Source organism: Choloepus didactylus, chromosome 1 (genome assembly GCF_015220235.1).
Source record: "Choloepus didactylus isolate mChoDid1 chromosome 1, mChoDid1.pri, whole genome shotgun sequence".
Lineage (NCBI taxonomy): Eukaryota > Metazoa > Chordata > Mammalia > Pilosa > Megalonychidae > Choloepus > Choloepus didactylus.
This window is the reverse complement of record NC_051307.1, coordinates 245,838,370-245,858,892: the sequence shown is the minus strand read 5'-3', so window position 1 is coordinate 245,858,892 and position 20,523 is coordinate 245,838,370. Positions and strand designations below refer to the sequence as shown.

The 20,523-nt window shown below is 40.4% G+C and overlaps 1 protein-coding gene across 5 annotated transcripts in view; it reads left to right on the top strand.

Moving 5' to 3' along the window:
- CFAP92 (cilia and flagella associated protein 92 (putative)) overlaps nt 1–20,523 on the top strand; it is a 146,162-nt gene that overhangs the window by 108,330 nt on the left and 17,309 nt on the right. For all 5 annotated transcript variants that reach the window (XR_005211618.1, XM_037802898.1, XM_037802890.1 and 2 more), the window contains 2 exons: nt 3,883–4,077; nt 7,127–7,421. Coding sequence is in view for 4 of the 5 variants with exons in the window: in XM_037802898.1 (XP_037658826.1) it covers nt 3,883–4,077; nt 7,127–7,421 (490 nt within the window). In the remaining variant the exon portion in view is untranslated. The remainder of the gene's footprint in view (nt 1–3,882; nt 4,078–7,126; nt 7,422–20,523) is intronic.

Here is a 20,523-nt window from a genome sequence, read left to right as displayed (position 1 = left end):
TGTTGTTTTAATGTTGAGTTTTTAAATTACATTTTTTAATTGTAGAATATAACCTATGTATATAGAAGTGGTAACTTTCCAAGGGCAATTTAACAAGTAGTTAGCAAATTTTAAAGAATATTATGGATTACAGTTCCACAGTTTCAATTATTTCCTTGTGAAATATAACATATATGCAAAAAGATATCTTTCAAAGTATGACTTAATAAGTAGTTATATATGAAATTTCCAAAAATGTTATGAGTTACAGTACCATAGTTTCAGTTATTTCCTTATTGTGAAATGTTGAGTTTTGAGAGTTCTTTATATGTGTTAGTTTTATGGTTGCTGAAATGAATCTGCACAATGGATTGGCTTAAAAAATGGGAATCACTTAACCTCATGTTTTTGAGTTTAGCAGAAGTTCAAAATCAAGGCATCAGCAAGGAGAAGGTTTCTTCCCAAGGACTGCGTGTGGCGTTCTGGGGCTGGCTGCTGGCGATCCTTGGTCCTTGGCTTTTCTGTCACATGGCAATGCATACGGTGACCCCTCCTGGCTTCTCTCTCTGTCTTTCACTCTACCTATAAAGGACTCTAGTAATCTGGGTTAAAGCCCAACTTGATTCAGTGGGACCACACCTTAACTGAAGTAACATCTTTAAGAGATCTTATTTACAATGGATCCACATCCACCAGAATGCAGATCAAGACAAGAACATGTCCAAACTGGAGTACACAGTTCAATCCACCACATTATGTATTCTAGATCAGAGTCCTTCGTCAGATATATGGTGTCTAAGTTTTCCAGGGCTGCTATGACAAATGCCACACATTCGACTGGCTTAGACAACGGGAACTTATTGTCTGATGGTTTGGAGGATAGAAGTCCACAGTCAAGATCTCAACAAGCCATGCTTTCTCCTAGAGCCTGTAGTGTTCTGGTTCTGGCTGGCTCCAGTCCTTGGGATTCTTTGGTCACATGGCGATCTACCTCTTTCTCTAGTTTCTTACTTCTGGCTTTTGCTGACTGATAGCGTCCTAATTTCTCCTGCATTTAAGGCCTCCAACCATGTGGACCTAAAGCCCACCCTGATTCAATATGGCCTTACCTACATAGGAGCTTTGAAGCTCTTATTCATAAATGAGTCCACACCTAAACTAATTATAGCAACTTTAAAGGTCCTATGACAAATGGGTTCACATCTCTGGACTGAGGGCTGGAACTTGAACATGTCTTTTTTGTGGGACATGATTCAGTCCCCAGCATGTGGTTTGCAAATGTTTTCTCCCAGTCTGTAGCATCCAGTTTATCATTTTTTTTCTTTTATGGATCATGCTTCTGGTGTCATGTGTAAGAATTCTTCACAAAGCCACAGATCCTGGAGATTTTCCCCATATGCATACTTCTGAAAGTTATCTGGTTTTGGCGTATGCATTGAAATCTATCATCCATTCTGTGTTAGTTTTTCTATAAGGCGTGGGGTTTAGGTTGAGGGTTTTGTTTTGTTCTGCCTATGGATATCCAATTGTGACAGCACCATTTGTTGAAAATACTATCCTTTCTGTCTGTGGAATTGCTTTTCCACCTTTGTCAAAAATTCAGTTGGCCATAATTGTGCAGGTCTATTTCTGGGTTCTCTGTTCTGTTCCACTGATCTGTGTGTCTGTCTCTTCACCAATATCATTCAGTCTTGATTTAATATAACTACACAATGAATCACAGTCAGGGAAGGTGATTCCTTCTACTGTATTGTTTTTTCAAAATTGTTTTAACTATTCTTGGTCCCTTGCCTAATGATACGAATTACAACAAGCTGTCTATAGCCACAAAAATCTTTCTGGAATATTGAAAGGATTCTGATAAACCTTGGGGTAGATTGGATTATGTCCCTCACAAAGACACATTAAAGTCCTAATCCCCATCCAGTGGGTGTGAGCTCATGTGTAAAGAGGATCTTTGAAGATTCTATTTTGGAGATTATATATATAGATATATATATAGATATAGACATATAGATATATATATACACACACACAAAGACATAAAGACATTATATCTATATCTAGATATAATGTCTTTATGTCTTTGTTTCCTTTTCTTGCCTGTCATGTTAGCTAGAGAGTAGAAATCCTTGTCTTTTTCTGATCTTTGGGGAAGGTGCTCAGTCTTTCCTCACTAAGTATGTTAGCTGTGGGTTTTTTGTATGTGTCCTTTAACAAGTTGAGGAAATTCCATTCTATTCCTAATCTGCTGAGAGTTTCCGAAATTGCTGATTCACACAATTCACAAAAATCAATTCCAGTTACATTAAAAACCTAATGTTTAACTGTTCATTTTGAAATAGAGGCTTATAATAAGTTACAAAAATAGTACAGAGAGGTTCTCTGCACCAGTTACCCAGCTTTCGCCAATATTGACATCTTACATAATAATAGCACATTAGCAAAGCCAATAAATTGATTGGCACGGTGCAATTAACAGGATTACAATTATCTGATAACTCAGATTTCACCAGAAGAAAATATTTCTGAAAATTATAGGAGACAGATTGATAACCTCAGAATAGAGAAAGGTTTCTTGAGCAAGACAAAAGCACAAAGAGTAAGGGAAAAGAATGATGTTTGACTACATAAAAATTAAATAACTTCCTTTCATTAAAAGACACCATAAAAATTGTGAAAAAGACAAGCCACGAACTGAGAAAAAAAATTTTGCAATGCATAGAACTGACAAAAAGCTAGTATCCTAAATATATTTTAAAAACTACGAATCAATAAGAAAGTGGTTTTAAAAAATCCAAGTAGAAAAATGAGGAAAAGCCTTGGCGCAGGTACTTCACAAAGAGGAAACTCCCATGGCCAAAAACACAGATTCAAAAGCACAAACGATATGTGCAGACTTTTCCAGGTTCAGCAAGGCGTACAACATGTGCCAAACACAGGATGCATTAAAAACTCTTCCTGATCAGTATTGTCGGAGTGCAAAGTGTGAGTGTAAGTGTAGGAGATGGGGCGGTGGGGGGGGGGGGGGCAGCGGTGGTGGAACATGAGTGTTCTGGTTTGCTAATGCTGGCATTATGCAAAATACCAGAAATGGATTGGCTTTTATAACGGGGGTTTATTTGGTTACAAATGTACAGTCTGAAGGCCATGAAAATGTCTAAATTAAGGTATCGACATGAGTATACCTTCACTGAAGGAAGGCCAATGGTGTCTGGAAAGCCTGTTGGCTGGGAAGGCACGTGGCTGGTGTCTGCTGATTCTGCGTTATGTTCCAGCTCCTCTCTCAGCTCCTGTGCATTCTTCAAAATGTTGCTCTTGGGGCGTTTTGTCCTCTCTTAGCTTCTCCTGAGCAAATTCTGGGCTAGCGCCTCCAAAGTGTCAGCACAAGTCTGCTTATAGTGGCCGTCTCTCAGTGGCCATGTCTCTCTCAGCTGCTCTGAGGTCCTTCTGTTTGTGAGCTCTTTCATAGGACTCCAATGATTAAATCAAGACCTGCCCTGAATGGGCAGCATCCATATCTCCATGGAAATAATTTAATCAAACAGTTCACCCATAGTTGATTGAGTCACATCTCCATGGAAACACTCAATCAAAGGATTCCAACCTAATCAACACTAATACATCTGCCCCCACAAGACTGCATTAAAGAACATGGTGTTTTGGGGGACATAATATCCAAATTAGCACAATGAGCCAACCTCCCTTGCGATGCCCTAGGGTTTGAAAGATTTTGTCTACCAGGCAGCTTTTATTTTTAAAGCGTTCCTTTTGTTTATTTGTTTGAAAACAGACAAAAAGTTCCCTGTACCTGCAAGAACTGATCTAAGTAGCATAAACACAAAGTGTTCCAAAAACCTGTGTGCCAGATTTAAGGCTCTCCACTTTGGCCTTCTCTTGCAGAATTCCCAAATCGGAATGCAAGAAATACAAGGTTCTCTACAACTCCCAGCTCCTATTCCGTCACCGCCTCTACGCAGACCTGGAGACCATCCTGTACCACGTGCACCTCTTCAAGCCCTTGTCGTTGCTCATGAAGCAAGCCATGCTCTACGTCCGGAACGCGGTGCCGCAGGACGCCTTCCAGGCCCTGATCAGGTGGGAGTGCCCAGCAGCCACTTGCAGGGCTCAAGGGCTGGGCACCTGCTTAGGCCTGGCCCACCTCGTCGCGTCACGATGGGCACACTCAGAGGTGCAGTATTTATTATCCCCTATGCCCAAAGAACCTGAGCCAGGCCTGTGGGAGTCCAGTTCAGAGTGACCCCAAAGCCCGGTGATTTTTCACTGTCCCACATAATATCTCCAGATAGTTTTAGAATCATCCTGGGTGAAAGAAGGACCATTTGGTCAAAGCCATGTCACATGAGTCTACCATGCCCAGTGTACTTGGGACCGTCCCAGCATAGCCTGAAGAGTAGGTGACTGGTTAAACCTCATGGGACTGGGATTCGCAGATGAGCTGGGCCCGGACACCTCTTCCCCCAACAGAATGTTCACTTTTTCTGTCTGCTGCTGCCCCAGTACCTGCCCTGAAGGATCGCTCCTGTCACAAGTTTGTCTCTTTATACCTCAAACCTATGATCTCCGTTAGAAAAGGCCTGAGCCTAATCAGGTCATGATTCAGTGGGTTTGGGCTTCATCAAGTGACCTCCCACTCATTTAAGAGTATAGGGACAGAGAATAGTTTAAAAGTAAAGAGCACTCAAGATAAGAATTCAACTTTAACACGTTTTTACTGAAGGAGAACTTAGGTTAAAAGGAACAAGTTTACAGTGTAAAAATTAACTGATACATTTTTTTGTACGTGGGAGCCCCCCTCCTCCAGACACAGCTGGACAGGAGATCAGAGAGCTCCCTCTTGTCTCCGTTACAGAGAATTTATAGCATCTTGATTTAGAGTACCTTTAATTAAGTCATATTCTATTTTTACATTAAATGATGCTTCGTGAACACAAATAACTCATGAAGCGAAATGGGTTGATCCACAAGTTGTTCAAGATCAAAGGAGGGTATCCATGTTATTAGAGACTTGAATGCCTGTAAAACTCTACTGACAATATTTTTGCTGATTAAGCTAAGACTTCTGTAAGAGCAATGTAACATACTTTTACCTGTATAAAATCTAAAAATGAGAAAAGAGATTACCATTGTCTCTAACTTGTTAATATAGTTTTCTCATTGTATTCTATGAATAGTTTAGCCATTACATCATAGTGATCAATATACATCTGATTAGGACTGTAGTTCTACCTTGCTGCATTATTTACAACTGCTGCAGCCCCATCCTGTTTTCATAGAGGACCAGGTGATTACGTGTTAGCTATATCTAAGAAGGTTGAGAGGACCTTTCTGCTTTCTTGAAAATATTTACAGCTTTTTAACTCCTTTAGTATAATTTTCTAATATGGGACTTGAAGGATATGAATCATCTGTCCCAGTTATTATAGTAAGGTCTTTCCACTTTTTATCATTTGGAAATTATACTTGAGTGTTTTTAGGTAAAAGTTCTGTTCAATATGCTTCCATGCCAGAAGGAATAACTGGTTCTTCACTATCAGAACAGAAAGCATCAGGTGGTGTATGAGAGCAGCATGGAGAGAAGGACTCAGCGTCCTCATCATCAGATCCTTCAGTAGAGAGATTATCCCGTGATACTCCCTGTTTCTCAGAAATCCATTTGCCAAATGCTCTGGATCTTTCCATCCGTGCACACCTTTGCTTTTGCCACTTTTTCTGCTCAAATGCCAGGCCCTCCTTTGTGCCCTCCTGGAGTCTCAGGCCCCCAGGCGTGCACTCCACTCACCCTATTAAACGCTGCTCAGAACCCCAGTCTCCTGACCTCATTCACTGAACAGCCACTTACCAGAGGCTGCGAGACATGCCAGACCTGATGCCCTCTCTCAGGAAGCCGTGGCTGAGAAGGGAGACCGACACGAAAACGAAGGGCAGTGGGGTACCCCGGGACCTATAGCCAGGCCGTGCTGGGCTCCACGGGGTCAGTAAGGAGGGAGGGTGCTGGGTCCTTCCAGGAGGTCAGGAAAGCCCGAGTCCGAATGCTTCACCCACTGCCAGTGTCCTCAGCTGCTGCTTGCTGAATGTGTTAATAAAGAAGAGGGAGGAGGAAACAGGCAAGAGAGGAAGGGATCAAAAACAGGAAAAGTGGAGAGAGGGGCTTGGTCAGGGCTGAGCGGCTTTGCCTGTCGCCCCCACCCTCGGCTCTGCCTTGCAGATTGGGTCATCCCAGTCAGCAGGACAGGCGCTCTGAGTCAGAAGGTTGGTGTTGCGGATGCAGGTACAGGAGCATTTGGATGTCCAGAGCCGTGACAGTCAGTGGATGGAGCCTGGACTCTGCCCTGTCCAATGGTGATGGGAAGGAGCAGGGAATTTTATTAGCAAAGGGAAAAAAGAGTACTAGTCATTAACTGTTTACTGCATCTGGAGAAGCTACATAACATTATGGGTTTATCCCGACCTGAAAGAATAAGGAAACAGAAGTGCAGAAAGACCAAGTGGGGTCCAAGGTCACTCAGCTAGGAAGAGGTCAAGTCCAGCCTCCCCAGGTGTCTGCCTCATGGCCAGACTCCAGAAATAGTTGGGGCAGTGAGCTAGCAAATAATAGTCCCGAATGTGCTTCCCAGAGAACGTGAGTTAGTCAGATGCCCACTGCACGCTTAGGGCCTGCGAGATGGCAGTGAGGGTGTTGAGGCTATCTTTCTTCTAGACTTGGAGGACAAAGAAGAGTCTGAGATTTGAGCAGAAGGAACGGTGCACACCTGCAAGTGTGGCCCCGTGGGTGGGGGGCGAGGGCAGGCTTGACTGATGAGTCCTTGAGCTTTAAGAGGTGGGGCTGTGTGCAAATTGCCTTCTTTCTGGCTCAGGGAGGTGCTGAGGTCTACATCCACCTCCAGCTTGGGGGGCTGCCCCCGATAGGGTGTGGGCTGGTGAGAGGCATAGAGACAAGGCCACCATACAAGAAAGGCTTCCAGAGCAGAATGTGGGAGGGAAGGAAGCATTCTTGGACCCTTTTTTTTTCTATCCCATTTCTGGAGCCATCAGACTTGAATCGATGCTCTACGTTTGCTAGCCCTGGGGTCCTGGGGCCAGCTGATCAACCTCTCTGACTTTGGGGATGGTCTTGCGGTTTCAGGCTCCACTGCATCTGCCAGCAGAGCACCAAGCTGAGGGACGTGGTCACGGGGGATCTGCTCCCCACCTCTGCCATGATCAAGTGCCTGAGCCACGAGTTCGGGATGCCCATTTCGCAAGAGGAGCTTTCAGATGAAAGACTGTTGGCCTTACCGCCTCAGCCCGCCACCAACCTCGAAGAATTGAGGAGTCGGCATTCCACCCTCACGTCTGAGATCCAGGCCCACAAGGAGAAGTACCTGGAGTGGCGGAACACCGTGATGTCGCAGAGTAAAAAGCCGAACAGCCCGATCCAGGTGGGCACTCTCTCCTGCCCCTCCCCCCGGCCACAGGGCTCCCCAGCCACCTGCTGAGAGATACAGGGCGCCTCCCTGAGCCCCTGGCCTCATCTGCTCTCCTGCCCTGGGATCCTGGCTGGGTGGGCCAGGAGCCTCCAGCTGTTTTCTCACCTGCTGCCCTCTGGCTTGCAGGATGCAGGGCAGAAGCCTTCCGGAAAGGCAAGAGGGAATGCTCTTAGATGTGTGTGTTGCCTTCACCACGGCCCCCAGAGTGCATCTTAGAGGAAGAATTGGTGTGTGTGTGCGTGTGTAATGTCTTGCTAAATTGCTAATGGCTGGGTCCCATAAAGTATCCAAACACAGGGAGATAGTTAAACTAATCTGCATGAGAAAATGATAGGGAAGGGAGAGAGAAGCTGGTAGTGATGGAAGGCTGGGTGCTAGGTGGGCCAGATGGTCAGGGAGGCCCTCCCTCGCCCTCACGTCAACCAGAAAGACTTTAAAAAACTCACCCACCTAAGGTGTGACTTGGTGGTTTGGCCATGGTCTGCCTGCACCAAGTGCCCCCGATCTCCAGGGAATGTTCTCGTAAGCTCAGAAGCTTTGGATGTGTGTGTGCTTTGTGAAAACCAGTGAAGAGATTGATTTCTCCATTAGTGTTCATGTTTTCAGCTTTTTTTTTTTTTTCTTCACAAAGAACCAGCTCTTGGATATATTAATCAATTCATGCTGTTTCTGTTTCTTTAATTCATTAATTTCAGCTTTTATATTTATAGTATTTTAAAACGTATTTATTTTTGACCTTTTTTCTAGCTTTGTGAGTTGACAACTTTCTTTTTGTTCTTTCTTAATAATAAATGTATTTAAGGCTATAAAATTTCCTTTACATAGATGCCTCTTGGCCATATTCTATAAAGTATTATATATACTCTGTGTTTTGATTGTTTTTGCCTAAAATTTCTTAGAAATTACAAAGTACGACCTACATATGTGCCTATAAAAAAGCCAAATAATATTTAGAGTATTAGAAGTCTTAATTCCACTTTCTCAACGTATTTACAGTGTGCTTGTGTGTGCACGCACACATACATATATGTATATTCATCAATGAGCTCATACCATTTTATTAATGCTATTTAACAAGGGGTCAACAATGTGGCTGTATAGAATTCTATAATATGCTACCACGTCACTTATTTAAATCATTTTATCTCCTATATTTTGTTGAAATTACTTGGAAAGTTGTTCCAGATTTTTAAAAAATTATGCTTCAATTATCTAACAAATCACTATTTAAAAATTGCTTAAAACTTCCTATCCATGCTATAATCAATAATTGAAACCCAACTACAATTAAAAATTTTATAGCTTTATTGAAATATAATTTACATACCATAAAATTCAACTGTTGGAAATGTATACAGCAGAGATTTTGGGTAAATTTATGGAGTTATACAACCATCATTGCAATCCAGTTTTACAACATACTTAAATGCTCACAAAAACTTTCCTTGTGCTCCTTTGCAGTTAATCCTGCTCTTACCTCTAACCAAGTAACCATGGATCTGGTTTCAGTCTCTAAAGATTTGCCTTTCTGAATATTTAATATAAATGGAGTATTATTATATTTCATTAATTTATTAATAGATATTAATATAATATTATATGAATTAATATTTATTGATTGATATTAGTGAAATATCAATATATGACCTTTTATGACTGTTTTCTTTACCTTAGCATAATGGTTTTTTCAGTTTTTTATTGTGATAGCATATATACAGCACAAAATTTCCCATTTTAACTACTTTTAAGTGTACAATTCAGTGATATTAATTACATACACCATATTGTGCTACCATCACACAAGAAAATGTTTTCATTAACTATAGTACATAGTTTTCATTAGGTGTATTTTTCCCATATATTACCCCATTATTAACACCTTGTAATAGTAAGACGTACATTTGTTCTAGGTCATGGAAGAACGTTCTTATATTTATACTATTAACCACATTCATCGTCCACAACAGGGCTTCATCCTGTAGCTTTCCTTCTAGCAACATACATGACCCTAAACTTACCCTTTCAACCAGTCACACACGATTCAGTGCTGTTAATTACACTCACAGTAACGTGCTATCACCACCTCTATTCCTTTCCAAAGGCAGCCAACCTTATTAAACATTCTGCACAAATTAAGCATCAACTCCCCATTGTCTACCCTTGTTCTCTCTCCTGGTAACCTATCTTCTAGGTATTAACTCCATGAGTTTGCTCATTATAATTAGTTCATATTAGAGCATACAGTATTTGTCCTTTTGTTTCTGGCTCCTTTCACTCAAACATAATGTCCTCAAGATTCACCCACATTGTTACGTGCATCAGGATTCATTCCTTCTTTCAGCTGCATAATATTCCATCCTTGGTGCAGACCACATTTTTTTAATCCACTCATCGGTTGATGGACACTTGGGCTGTTTCCATGTACTGGCAATTGTGAATAATGTCACTATAAACATTGGTGTGTAAATGTCTGTTCATATTCCTGCTTTCAGCTCTTCTGACTATATACCAAATAATGGGATTGCAGGATCATATGGCAGTTCTGTACTTAGCTTCCTGATGAACCGCCAAATGGCCTTCCAGAGTGGCTGCACCACTCTACATTCCCACCGGCAGTGAATAAGCATTCCTATTTCTCCACGTCCTCTCCAACACTTGTAGTTGTCTGTCTAATAGTGGCCATTCTAGTAGGTGTGAAATGATATCTCATGTGGTTTTGATTTGCAGTTCCTGAATAGCTAGTGATGTTAAGCATCTTTTCATGTGCTTGTTAGCCATATGTTTTTCCTCTTTGGAAAAGAATCTGTTCAAACCTTTTGGTCCTTTCTTAATTGGGTTATTTGTCTTTTTTATTGTTGAGCTATAGGATTTCCTTATATATTCTGATTATTAAACTCTTATCGGACATGTGGTTTCCAAATATTTTCTTCCACTAAGTAAGATGCCTTTTCACCTTCTTGATAGTCCTTTGAAGCACAAAAGTATTCAATCTTGAGGTGGTCATATTTGTCTATTTTTTCTTTCATTGCTCATGCTTTGGGTGTAAAGTCTAAGAAACCACTGCCTACCGCAATATCTTGAAGAAGCTTCTCTACATTTTTTTAATCTTCATTTTATTGGGATATATTCACATACCACGCAGTCATACAAAACAAATCGTACATTGATTGTTCACAGTAGCATTACATAGTTGTACATTCATCACCTAAATCAATCCCTGACACCTTCATTAGCACACACACAAAAATAACAAGAATAATAATTAAAGTGAAAAAGAGCAATTGAAGTAAAAAAGGTACCTTTGTCTGTCTGTTTGTTTGTTTCCTTCCCCTATTTTTCTACTCATCCATCCATAAACTAGGCAAAGTGGAGTGTGGTCCTTATGGCTTTCCCAATCCCATTGTCACCCCTCATAAGCTACATTTTTATACAATTGTCTTTGAGATTCATGGGTTCTGGGTTGTAGTTTGATAGTTTCAGGTATCCACCACCAGCTACCCCAATTCATTAGAACCTACAAAGGATTGTCTATATTGTGCGTAAGAGTGCCCACCAGAGTGACCTCTCAGCTCCTTTTGGAATCTCTCTGCCACTGAAGCTTGTTTCATTTCCTTTCACATCCGCCTTTTGGTCAAGAAGATGTTTTCCATCCCACGATGCCAGGTCTACATTCCTCCCCGGGAGTCATATTCCACGTTGCCAGGGAGATTCACTCCCCTGGGTGTCTGATCCCACATAGTGGGGAGGGCAGTGATTTCACCTTTCAAGTTGGCTTAGCTAGAGAGAGAGGGCCACATCTGAGCAACAACGAGGCACTCGGGAGGAGGCTCTTAGGCACAATTATAGGGAGGCCTAGCCTCTCCTTTGCAGCAACCGTCTTCCCAAGGGTAAAACCTATGGTAGAGGGCTGAACCCATCAAACCACCAGTCCCCTATGTCTGTGGTCATGTTAGCAACCATCAAGGTGGGTAGGCCAATAACCCTGCATTCTCCACAGGCTCCTCAAGGGGGCACTACATATTTTTTTCCTTTTTTTTTTTTTCAGCTTTCCCTTCTTTTTTAAATCAACTGTATGAAAAAAAAAATTAAAAAAAAAAAAACATTAAAAACACACAATAAAAGAACATTTCAGAGACCATAACAAGGGAGTAAGAAAAAGACACCTAACCTAAGATAGCTGCTTTACTTCCAACCTGTTCCTACTTTACCCCAAGAAAGTTACCTAATATAGCAACATTTCTGTGAACTTGTTCCTACTATATCCATCAGAAATTAACAGACCATAGTCATTCCTGGGCATTCCCAGAATGTTAAATAGCTTATCTGTTGTTCTTGGATTATTGTTCCCCCTTCCTTAATTGCTCTCTATTGCTAGTTCCCCTACATTGTACATTATAAACCATTTGTTTTACATTTTTCAAAGTTCACATTAGTGGTAGCATACAATATTTCTCTTTTTGTGCCTGGCTTATTTTGCTCAGCATTATGTCTTCAAGGTTCATCCATGTTGTCATATGTTTCACGAGATCGTTCCTTCTTACTGCCGTGTAGTATTCCATCGTGTGTATATACCACATTTTATTTATCCACTCATCTGTTGAAGGACATTTGGGTTGTTTCCATCTCTTGGCAATTGTGAATAATGCTGCTATGAACATTGGCGTGCAGATATCTGTTCGTGTCACTGCTTTCCGATCTTCCGGGTATATCCTGAGAAGTGCAATCGCTGGATCGAATGGTAACTCTATATCTAGTTTTCCAAGGAACTGCCAGACTGACTTCCAGAGTGGCTGAACCATTATGCAGTCCCACCAACAATGAATAAGAGTTCCAATTTCTCCACATCCCCTCCAGCATTTGTCGTTTCCTGTTTGTTTAATGGCAGCCACTCTAATCAGTGTTAGATGGTATCTCATTGTGGTCTTAATTTGCATCTCTCTAATGGCTAGTGAAGCTGAACATTTTTTCATGTGTTTCTTGGCCATTTGTATTTCCTCTTCAGAGAACTGTCTTTTCACATCTTTTGCCCATTTTATGATTGGGCTGTCTGTACTATTGTCATTGAGTTGTAGGATTTCTTTATACATGCAAGATATCAGTCTTTTGTCAGATACATGGTTTCCAAAAATTTTTTCCCATTGAGTTGGCTGCCTCTTTACCTTTTTGAGAAATTCCTTTGAGGTGCAGAAACTTCTAAGCTTGAGGAGTTCCCATTTATCTATTTTTCCTTTTGTTGCTTGTGCTTTGGGTGTAAAGTCTAGGAAGTGGCTGCCTAATACAAGGTCTTGAAGATGTTTTCCTACATTATCTTCTAGGAGTTTTATGGTACTTTCTTTTATATTGAGATCTTTCGTCCATTTTGAGTTAATTTTTGTGTACGGTGTGAGGTAGGGGTCCTCTCATTCTTTGGATATGGATATCCAACTCTCCCAGCCCCATTTGTTGAAAAGACCATTATGACTCAGTTCAGTGACTTTGGGGGCCTTATCAAAGATCAGTCGGCCATAGATCTGAGGGTCTATCTCTGAATTCTCAATTCGATTCCATTGATCTATATGTCTGTCTTTGTGCCAGTACCATGCTGTTTTGGCAACTGTGGCTTTATAATAAGCTTCAAAGTCAGGGAGTGTAAGTCCTCCCACTTCGTTTTTCTTTTTTAGACTGTCTTTAGCAATTCGAGGCATCTTCCCTTTCCAAATAAATTTGATAACTAGCTTTTCCAAGTTTGCAAAGTAGGTTGTTGGAATTTTGATTGGGATTGCATTGAATCTGTAGATGAGTTTGGGTAGAATTGACATCTTAATGACGTTTAGCCTTCCTATCCATGAACATGGAATATTTTTCCATCTTTTAAGGTCCCCTTCTATTTCTTTTAGTAGAGTTATGTAGTTTTCTTTGTATAGGTCTTTTACATCTTTGGTTAAGTTTATTCCTAGGTACTTGATTTTTTTAGTTGCTATTGAAAATGGTATCTTTTTCTTGAGTGTCTCTTCAGTTTGTTCATTTCTAGCATATAGAAACATTACTGACTTATGTGCATTAATCTTGTATCCCGCTACTTTACTAATTTTTTTATTAGCTCTAGTAGCTGTATCGTCGATTTCTCAGGGTTTTCCAGATACAAGATCATATCATCTGCAAACAATGACAGTTTTACTTCTTTTCCAATTTGGATGCCTTTTATTTCTTTGTCTTGCCGGATTGCCCTGGCTAGCACTTCCAGCACAATGTTGAATAACAGTGGTGACAGCGGGCATCCTTGTCTTGTTCCTGATCTTAGAGGGAAGGCTTTCAGTCTCTCACCATTGAGTACTATGCTGGCTGTGGGTTTTTCATATATGCTCTTTATCATATTGAGGAAGTTTCCTTCAAATCCTACCTTTTGAAGTGTTTTTATCAAAAACGGATGTTGGATTTTGTCGAATACTTTTTCAGCATCTATTGAGATGATCATTTGATTTTTCCCTTTCAAATTTTCATTGTGTTGTAACACATTGATTGATTTTCTTATGTTGAACCATCCTTGCATGCCTGGAATGAACCCCACTTGGTCATGGTGTATGATTTTTTTAATGTGTCTTTGGATTCGATTTGCAAGTTATTTTGTTGAGGATTTTTGCATCTATATTCATTAGGGAAATTGGCCGGTAGTTTTCCTTTTTTGTAGCATCTTTCCCTGGTTTTGGTATTAGATTGATGTTAGCTTCATAAAATGAGTTAGGTAGTATTCCATTTTCTTCAATGTTTTGAAAGTGTTTGAGTAAGATTGGTGTCATTTCTTTCTGGAAAGTTTGGTAGAATTTCCCTGTGAAGCCATCTGGCCCTGGGCATTTATTTGTGGGAAGCTTTTTGATGACTGATTGGATCTCTTTGCTTGTGATGGGTTGGTTGAGGTCTTCTGTTTCTTCTCTGGTCAGTCTAGGTTGTTCATATGTTTCCAGGAAATTGTCCATTTCCTCTACATTATCCAGTTTGTTGCCATACAGTTGTTCATAGTATCCTCTTATAATTTTTTTAATTTCTTCAGGATCTGCAGTTATGTCACCTTTTTCATTCATTATTTTGTTTATATGGGTCTTCTCTGTTTTTGATTTTGTCAGTCTAGCTAGGGGCTTGTCAATCTTGTTGATCTTCTCAAAGAACCAACTTTTGGTGATATTTATCCTCTCTATTGTTTGTTTTCTCTATGTCATTTATTTCTGCTTTAATCCTTGTTATTTCTTTTCTTCTACTTGGTTTAGGATTGGTTTGCTGTTCATTTTCTAGCTTCTTCAGTTGATCCATTAGTTCTTTGATTTTGGCTCTTTCTTCCTTTTTAATATATGTGTTTAGTGCTATAAATTTCCCCCTCAGCACTGCTTTTGCTGCATCCCATAGGTTTTGGTATGTTGTGTTCTCATTTTCATTCATCTCTATATATTTAGCAATTTCTCTTGCTATTTCTTCTTTAACCCACTGATTGTTTAGGAGTGTGTTGTTTAACCTCCAGGTATTTGTGAATTTTCTAAGTCTCTGATGGTTATTGACTTCTAATTGTATTCCATTGTGGTCAGAGAATGTGCTTTGAATAATTTCAATCTTTTTAAATTTATTGAGGCTTGTTTTATGTCCCAGCATATGATCTATTCTGGAGAAAGTTCCGTGAGCACTAGAAAAGTATGTGTATCCTGGTGATTTGGGATGTAATGTTCTGTATATGTCTGTTAAATCTAATTAATTTATCAGATTGTTTAGGTTTTCAATTTCCTTTTTGGTCTTCTGTCTGGTTGATCTATCTATAGGAGAGAGTGATGTGTTGAAGTCTCCCACAATTATTGTGGAAACATCAATTGCTTCCTTTAGTTTTGCCAGTGTTTCTCTCATGTATTTTGTGGCACCTTGATTGGGTGCATAGACATTTATGATTGTTATTTCTTCTTGTTGAATTGCCTGTTTTATTAGTATGTAGTGGCCTTCTTTGTCTCTCAAAACATCCCTGCATTTAAAGTCTATTTTATCTGAGATTAATATTGCTACACCTGCTTTCTTTTGGCTGTAGCTTGCATGAAATATTTTTTTCCATCCTTTCACTTTCAATTTCTTTGTGTCCCTGTGTCTAAGATGAGTCTCTTGTATGCAGCATATTGATGGTTCATTTTTTTTTTATCCATTCTGCGAATCTATATCTTTTAATTGGGGAGTTTAATCCATTTACATTCAACGTTATAACCGTGAAGGCATTTCTTGAATCAGCCATCTCATCCTTTGGTTTATGTTTGTCGTATATATTTTTCCCCTCTCTCTATTAACATCCTTTATTGTACCCATACTGAATCTCTTTAGTACTGAACCTTTCTCCAGGTCTCTCTGTCCTTTCTTTGTTTCTCTGTCTGTAAGGTTCCCTTTATTATCTCCAGTAGGGCAGGTCTCTTGTTAGCAAATTCTCTCAGCATTTGTTTGTGTGTGAAAAATTTAAGCTCCCCCTCAAATTTGAAGGAGAGCTTTGCTGGATAAAGTATTCTTGGCTGGAAATTTTTCTCACTCAGAATTTTAAATATATCGTGCCACTGCCTTCTTGCCTCCATGGTGGCTGCTGAGTAGTCACTACTTAGTCTTATGCTGTTTCCTTTGTATGTGGTGAATTGCTTTTCTCTTGCTGCTTTCAGAACTTGCTCCTTCTCTTCCGTGTTTGACAGTGTGATCAGAGTATGTCTCGGAGTGGGTTTATTTGGATTTATTCTATTTGGAGTTCGCTGAGCATTTATGATTTGTGTATCCATGTTGTTTAGAAGATCTGGGTAGTTTTCCCCAACAATTTCTTTGAATACTCTTCTTAGACCTTTACCTTTTTCTTCCCCTTCTGGAACACCAATGAGTCTTATATTTGGACGTTTTATATTATCTATCACATCCCTGAGGTCCGTTTTGATTTTTTTCAATTTTTTTTTCCCATTCTTTCTTTTATACTTTCATTTTCCATTCTGTCATCTTCCAGGTCACTGATTCGTTGTTCAACTTCCTCTAGTCTTGTACTATGAGTGTCCAGAATCTTCTTAATTTGGTCAACAGTTTCTTTTTTTTATTTAGTCTTGCAATGTCTTCTTTATGCTCTTATAGGGTCTTCTTGATATCCTTTGTATCCCGTACTATGGTCTCATTGTTCATCTTTAGTTCTTTGAGTAGCTGCTCTAGGTGCTGTGTCTCTTCTGATCTTTTGATTTGGGTGCTTGGGCTTGGGTTATCCATATCGTCTGGTTTTTTCATATATGCTTTATAATTTTCTGTTGTTTTTGGCCTCTTGGCATTTGCTGAACTTGATAGGGTTCTTTTAGGATTTGTAGACCAACTGAAGTCCTTATCTCTAATTTATCAGATCTACAGCTTCGTGGAGTACACTTTCTCTAACTAACCAGCAGATGGCGTCCACGAGCCGCCTGTTCTCCACAAGCCAGTTCTCCCCTGCTTAGCCTTTGTGGTGAGTGGGGGAGTGAGTCTTGTGGGGCCCAACTGGTGTACCAAGCTTGCGTGTGTAGTTGGTGTTGCCCACCCTGTATATGGGGTGTGTTTCTGGGCAGTCAGGGATTGGGGGTGGCTCTAAGAATCAAATCTCCCTGGTGATCCTGGAGTTTTAAAGCTGCTGCAATAGTCTAATCCTTCAGTTCAGTCCTGCCACAGTTTGTCTCTGCCACTGACCCACAAGTCCTTGGTATTGGCGTATGGCTCCGGAGACTTGCGAGTGGGTCCCTCTTCCAGGCCATGCACCCCCTGGTCCTCTGTTGAGGGATGACTGTGCTATGTCACAGGTGAGTGCCGTCCCCCCAGGGAGGTTCTGGGCTGCTGTGCTGTGTAGGGAGGCTCCCAGTCTGCTGAAATGATGGCTGAATGGGGCTTTGTTAATTCACACTGCTCCACCTTCCCAGCTCTGGGACAATCAGCTGATGTTGCAGGGAAGGCTAATGTCCACGCCCAGTTTTGTGGTGTGTGCCTGTTATTTGAAGCACTTCCGTCACACTGGGTTGTCTGGGGCAGCTCTGGGCTATGGGGCTGGCGATGGGCAGGAGTGTTTCCTGTCCACCAGGATGATGGCTGTGAGCGGACACCCCCCTTTTCTTGGGAAGTTGTGGTGTTTAGTGAATTTTCTCAGCCACTGGATTATTGCCTTTTGTCTCAGAGCTCTCTTAGTTCTGCTCTTGTCTTGACCTGCCCAAATTGCAAGTCTTTGAAGCTTTCTGTATCGGGCTTCTTAGAGTAATTGTTTTAGAAAAAGAATAAAGGATTAAAAAAAAAAAAAAGGGCCCTCCTCAGAGATCTAATGGGTTATTGAAATGCTAAGAGACAAAGCAATTAGGGCCTAATTAATAGGAAAGGTCCACAGGGCAGAGAGATCAGCTTTTCTTCGGGATTTGCATATGAGCCTCAGGGCCTGAGCTCTGCCCTTCCCCTTCCTATGTTCACCAGAACTCCAAAAATCCTCCGCTTTTATTTTGGAGTTTATCGTGCTGTTTTTTTCTATGCCTGTCTCCTCTCTGCTGGGCTGGCTGCTCTCATATTCTCTGGTGTCTGGTCTCAGTCTATCTATGGTTGGAGTTTGGATCAGTAGAATGAGTTTCTGATAAGGGCTGCCACTGCAGTTCTCCCTTCTCCTTCCCGGAGCTGACAGCCCCTCCTCCCATGGGACTGAGCCTGGCAGGGAGGGGTGCAGGTCCCCTGGCCAGAAAAACTTACAGATTTCGCTGATCTCAGCAGTTCCACGTTTTCATGAGTGTTGTATGAAGTATGCCCAAAGTCAGATTGCTCTGTGGTGTCCAGTCCACGCAGTTCCTGGCTTTCTACCTACTTTCCTGGAGGAGTAACTAAAACATGCAGCTCACCAGTCCGCCATCTTGCCCCGCCTCCCCTCGCTTCTCTAAATTTTATTTGCATCTTCTCTTTTTTTTTCTTTGTCAGTCTAGTTGAGGGACTGTCAATTTTGTTGATCTTCTCAAAGAATCAACTTTTGGTTATATTGTTTTTCCCTGTTGTTTTGTTGTTCTCAATTTCATTTATTTCTGCTCCAATCTTTGTTATTTCTTTCCTTCTGCTTGCTTTGGGATTAGTTTGTGTACCTTTTCTTGTTCCTCCCCGTATGCAGTTAGGTCTTTGATTTCAGCTCTTTCTTCCTTTTTAATGTAGGCATTTAGGACTATAAATTTCCCTCTCAGCACTGCCTTTGCTGCATCCCGTAAGTTTTGATATATTGTCTTCTCATTTTCATTTGTCTTGAGATATTTACTAATTTCTCTTGCAATTTCTTCTTTGACCCACTAAATATTTAAGGGTGTGTTGTTTAACCTCCATATATTTGTGAATTTTCCAGTTCTCCAACTGTTACTGATGTCTGGCTTCATTCCATTATGTCTAGAGAAAGTGCTGTATATAATTTAAATCTTTTTAAATTTATTGAGGCCTGTTTTGTGACCCAATATGTGGTCAATCTGGAGAATGATCCATGAACACTTGTTAAGAATGTATATCCTGCTGTTTTGGGTGCAGTGTTCTGCATATTTCTGTTAGGTCTAGTTAATTTATTATATTGTTCAAGTTCTCTGTTCCCTTATTGATCTTTCATCTAGATGTTCCATCTATTGATGAGAGTGGTATACTGAAGTCTCCAACTATTACTGCAGAGGCAAACACTACTACCTTCAGTGTTTGTGTCATGTATTTTGGGGCACCATGGTTAGGTGCATATATATTTGATTGTTATTTCTTCTTGGTGGATTGTCTTTTATACAGTGTCTTCTTTGTCTCTTATAAAAGTTTTGCATTTATAGTCTACTTTGTCTGATATTAGTTTAGCTACCATCTCTTTTTCAGTTACTGTTTGTTTGGAATATTTTCCCCCAATTTTTCACTTGCAACCTATTTGTGTCTTTGGGTCTAAGATGAACCTCTTATAAACAACATATAGTCTGATCATGCTTTATTATCCACTCTGCCAATCTGTATCTTTTGATTGGAGAGTTTAATCTATTAACCTAGAATGTTATTACAGTAAAGGCAGTACTTCGTTTCACTATTTATCCTTTGGCTTTTATAAGTCCTATTTTATTTTTGTCACTTTTTACCATTTTTATTACCCTTACTCATATTCTTGACTTCTACAGTCTCTTTCAAGCCTCTCTTTCCTGTTTTTCCCTTTGAGTCTACAGAACTTCCTTTACTATTTCTTGTAGGGCAGGTCTTTTGTTAACAAACTCTCTCAGTTTCTATTTTTCTGTGAATGTTTTAAACACTCCCTCAGTTTTAAAGGATGGTTTCGCTGGATAAATAATTTTGGGCTGGCAGCTTTTCTCTTCCATATTTTAAATATATCACACCACTGCCTTCTCGCCTCCATGAATTCTGATGAGAAATTGGAACTCAGTCTTATTGAACATCACTTACAGGTGACTGTGCTAGTTTGAAGCTGTTATGTATTCCAGAAAAGGCCATGTTCTTTTAATCCATTCCTGGGGGGATAGACCTATTGTGGATGGAGCCTTTTGGTTATTTCCACCAGGATGTGGAATTCAGGGTGGGTCTTAATCCTCTGAATGGAGTCCATTAAAAGAGATGAAACTGAGAGAAACTCATTGAGAAAAAGCCCCCAAAGAAGCTGAGAGGAAGCCACTGAAACCAGAAGCTGAGAGCAATGAAACCTGGGAGAGAAGGACCAGCATGTGACAAAGGTGTCCCAGATGCCGGTGGCCTTTTTTCAGAGAAGGTATTGTCCTGTTGATTCCTTAATTTGGACATTTTCATGGCCTTAGAACTGTAAATTTGTAAGCTACTAAATCCCCATTGTAAAAGCCAACATATTTCTGGTATATTGCACTCTGGCAGCTTTAGCAAACCAAAACTGTGATGAAGCACCTTTTCTCTTACTGCTTTCAGAATTCTATCTTTATCTTTGGATCTGGCATTCTGATTAGTATGTGCCTTGGAGTAGGTCTATTCAAATTTATTCTTTTTGGAGTATGTTGTGCTTCTTGGATGTGGATATTTATGTCTTTCATAAGAATTAGGAAATTTTTGGCCATTATTTCCACAAATA